The sequence below is a fragment of the Rhagoletis zephyria genome, unplaced genomic scaffold (genome assembly GCF_001687245.7).
Source record: "Rhagoletis zephyria isolate East Lansing unplaced genomic scaffold, Rhagoletis_zephyria_1.1 Rzeph_scaffold_03667, whole genome shotgun sequence".
NCBI lineage: Eukaryota > Metazoa > Arthropoda > Insecta > Diptera > Tephritidae > Rhagoletis > Rhagoletis zephyria.
The window spans coordinates 44,138-47,467 of NW_016160750.1; the positions used below are offsets into that span (position 1 = coordinate 44,138).

The 3,330-nt window shown below is 37.8% G+C and overlaps 1 protein-coding gene across 1 annotated transcript; it reads left to right on the forward strand.

Annotated features, from left to right (window-relative positions):
- LOC108369438 (zinc finger BED domain-containing protein 4-like) lies at positions 1-1,047 on the forward strand. The gene has a single exon (XM_017624543.1). The coding sequence runs from the start codon at positions 1-3 to the stop codon at positions 1,045-1,047; it is 1,047 nt and encodes a 348-aa protein (XP_017480032.1).
- The last annotated feature ends 2,283 nt before the right edge of the window (positions 1,048-3,330 follow it).

Here is a 3,330-nt window from a genome sequence, read left to right on the forward strand (position 1 = left end):
ATGGTAGCGGCGATAAGACAAACCCTAGGCGAATCCAAGCACTTGCCTTGTTTTGCACATACAATCAATTTGATCGTTCAGTCGGCCGTAAATATTGCTTCCATACAAGCTCTTATAAGCAAAGTAAGAAATATCGTAAAATGGGTGAAGAACAGCGTAATAAATTCAGATAAATTGAGAAAATTACAAATCGAGGCAGGTGTTCCCGAAGGATCGACTAAAAAGTTTATTATTGACATAAAAACACGCTGGAATTCACTATATTACATGCTAGAACGTTTTCTGGACATGTTCAAACTTGCATCTGCACTGACACTTGATTCAACAGATAGTCCGGAGATGTTAACGGGCCAAGAAATTGAAGCGATCAAGAAAATTGTTCAGCTATTAAAACCTTTTGAATTCGTGACTAAAGAAGCTTCTGGACAGAATTACGTAACATTATCTAAAATTATACCAATGGTGAGCTGCCTTATATCTGAGGTGCGTAAATTTTCCACATCCATTGAATGCGTCATCCAGCTTCAATCAAAACTCATGGCAGAGTGTAATAAAAGATTTGGTCTTATCGAGTACAACAAATATGCAGCTTTCGGTACAATTCTTGACCCAAGGTTTAAAAATCTTCACTTCCAAGATGCCAACGCTTGCGGTAGGGCTATACAAAAATTGAAAAGTATTATAGAGGTAGATGTGTCAACAAGCTCAGAAGAGGAAGATGTAGNTCTTCGCTCGAATTGCAGAATCGTCGCGAGTGTGAAATCTCAGTCTTCCACTCACTGTGCTAACTCTGTTATCGCTAATACCCCAGCTTTAACGACTGCTATGCATCATACTTCGTCAGATACATGTATGCCTGAGTGTAACATAGATGTTGCGTGTGAGAAATCTCAACCTTCCGCTCGCAGTGTTAATTCTGTTAACTCAGCTATGGTTACTCCCCCAGCTTTAACAACTGCTATGGATCACACGTCGACAACTACTTGTATGCCTCTGCTGACACATACGCTGCTGCTGCCGCTGCCGCCGCCGCCGCTACTGAAATAAACAGTGCTGTTGGTTCGCTATTAAGTGGACAAGCACAGTGGGTCACCATCCAAACGAAGAGGAACAAAAAGAAGAAGGAAAAAATGTACGCAACGTTGTTATTGGGCGCAGTATCAGTACTGAATTAGATGTCGCTGATACAAAAAATGGCTACATTTGTCTTCTTTTAAACCAAATGTGTCTGAGGAAAATATAATTTCTTTCATGGAAAAAAATACTGGAATCGACAGAATTAGCATTTCTTGTTTTAAACTCATCAAAAAGGATGCTAACTTGCTGAGGATGCTCGCTTACGAAGATAAATTTTAAACTGGGTGTTATTGCATCTCAATATGACAAGGTTTTGGACCCAGCGCTTTGGCCTACCAATATCAAAGAGCGTCCCTTTCAGTTTTTTCAACGAAGAGGGCATCCCAAAGAGCAAACCTAGTCATTTCCAAAATATCCGTGCCAGCGTTCAAGAATTTGAAGATAAACTTTCAAAATATGGGTGGCTTACGTACAAAGTCGGACGACATTCTCATCCGTAGCTCAGTTTCGGATTTTGACGTCATAGTCTTCGTGGAGACTTGGTTAAATGCAAACTTTTTAGATAGTGAATATTTCAATCCGACCTTATTCAACGTTTTTCGGAAAGATCGGGATGTCAATAGTACAGGATTTTCTCGCGGTGGTACAAGAATATCGCAGTTCGGCGTTATCTTCATACATTTGTTGTCCCGCTCAGCGACAATGACCCAATATTAGATCAAATGTGTGTTTGCATCAAAGGTACTCCTGAATTTGGCTGGTAGTAATTTTAGTCTTTATAAAACTAATACAGACAATATTTCATATTTGGTTCACAATGTGTTAACAACTAGTCATCTATGTGTGTTCGGTGATTTCAGTCTTCCAAACATTATCTGGTCTAATAATCTGTCAAAATGGGGTCTTATACCAACGAATGTTAATACAGAGGTCGAATCTTACTTTGTTGATGATATTTTAAGTCTTAACTTTGTGCAATTGAATTGTTTCAAAAACAAGCTTAATCGAATTTTAGATCTCGTTTTTGTTAGTGATAATATCAACGCTACTATTTCGGAATGTTACTCGCCGATCTTGCCTACAGACAAGCATCATGTTTCCGTGGCCCTCAACGTAAAGTTTTATGAATTTACAGGCACTAAATGTGAAGAGACAATGGCTCTTAATTTCTCAAAGTGGGACTTTTCAAGGGTCAATAACTCTTTAATCAAAGTTAACTGGGATGAGCTGCTCTTGAGTTCCGCTACCTCGGATTGTTATTCTGCCTTTAGGTCTAAAGTGGTAGAGATTTGTCGCCAAAATATTCCACTAATTCGTAAATTGACGTATAAGCTTCCTTGGTATACACGAGATTTAAAAAAGCTAAAGAATCGGCGAAATAAGCTTCATAAGAGGTCTAAACAATATAATACTCTCTACGCTTATACATTATATCTTCAATGTTCGAAAAAATTCAACTTTGAATAAATTTCTGTATAAAAATTACATTTTGGGCGTTGAAAGCAACATCAAATCTAGTCCTAAGTATTTTTGGCAGTTCATTAAGTCTATGAAGTCTACCTCTGGAGTTACATCTGCGGTTTTCGGTAACTCAACTTATACGGCAAATTTTACCATTTTGCAAATTGTTATTTGCAAATGATACGTGCGTATAAACGTAGTAAGAGATACCTACGCACACATTTTTCACAAAATTGTCTGCTCCATTTTTGGTTCCATTTTGCTCAGAAATGAAATTGGGATGAATAGATTAGGGATTATTGTAACGCTGGTATGCCAAAATTGCCAAAATTATAACAACCACCCCCTAAGTGACAACACATTATTATTTCACCATGGCCTTGAATAAAGGCAAACGGTGAGAAAATTTTGTGTTCGTTTCTTAATATGTGACACTCTTGCAAGGCAAACACGGCACATTCTGTGCTCTTTAAAGCTTTATCAGGGGAGATGGTTTTTGCTTAAAACGAGAATATTAGATATGTAAAGCGTGAACTAGACAAAGACAAGAAGGCAAAAACATGCCCTTTTACAGGGGTGAGTGTATCAATAGACACATTTTTCAACGTGGAAGGACAACATTTTTGGGAAGAAACGAAATCCCCATTAGTTTTTATTCATAAGGACCAATGTACTTGAGATTTTTATCAAATTACTTACATCAGTGTCGCCTTTAACCCCATTTTCAATATCAACCAAGCGTTCAACAAATATCTTATTTAACTGTCCATTCAGTTTAGCTACATCACCACA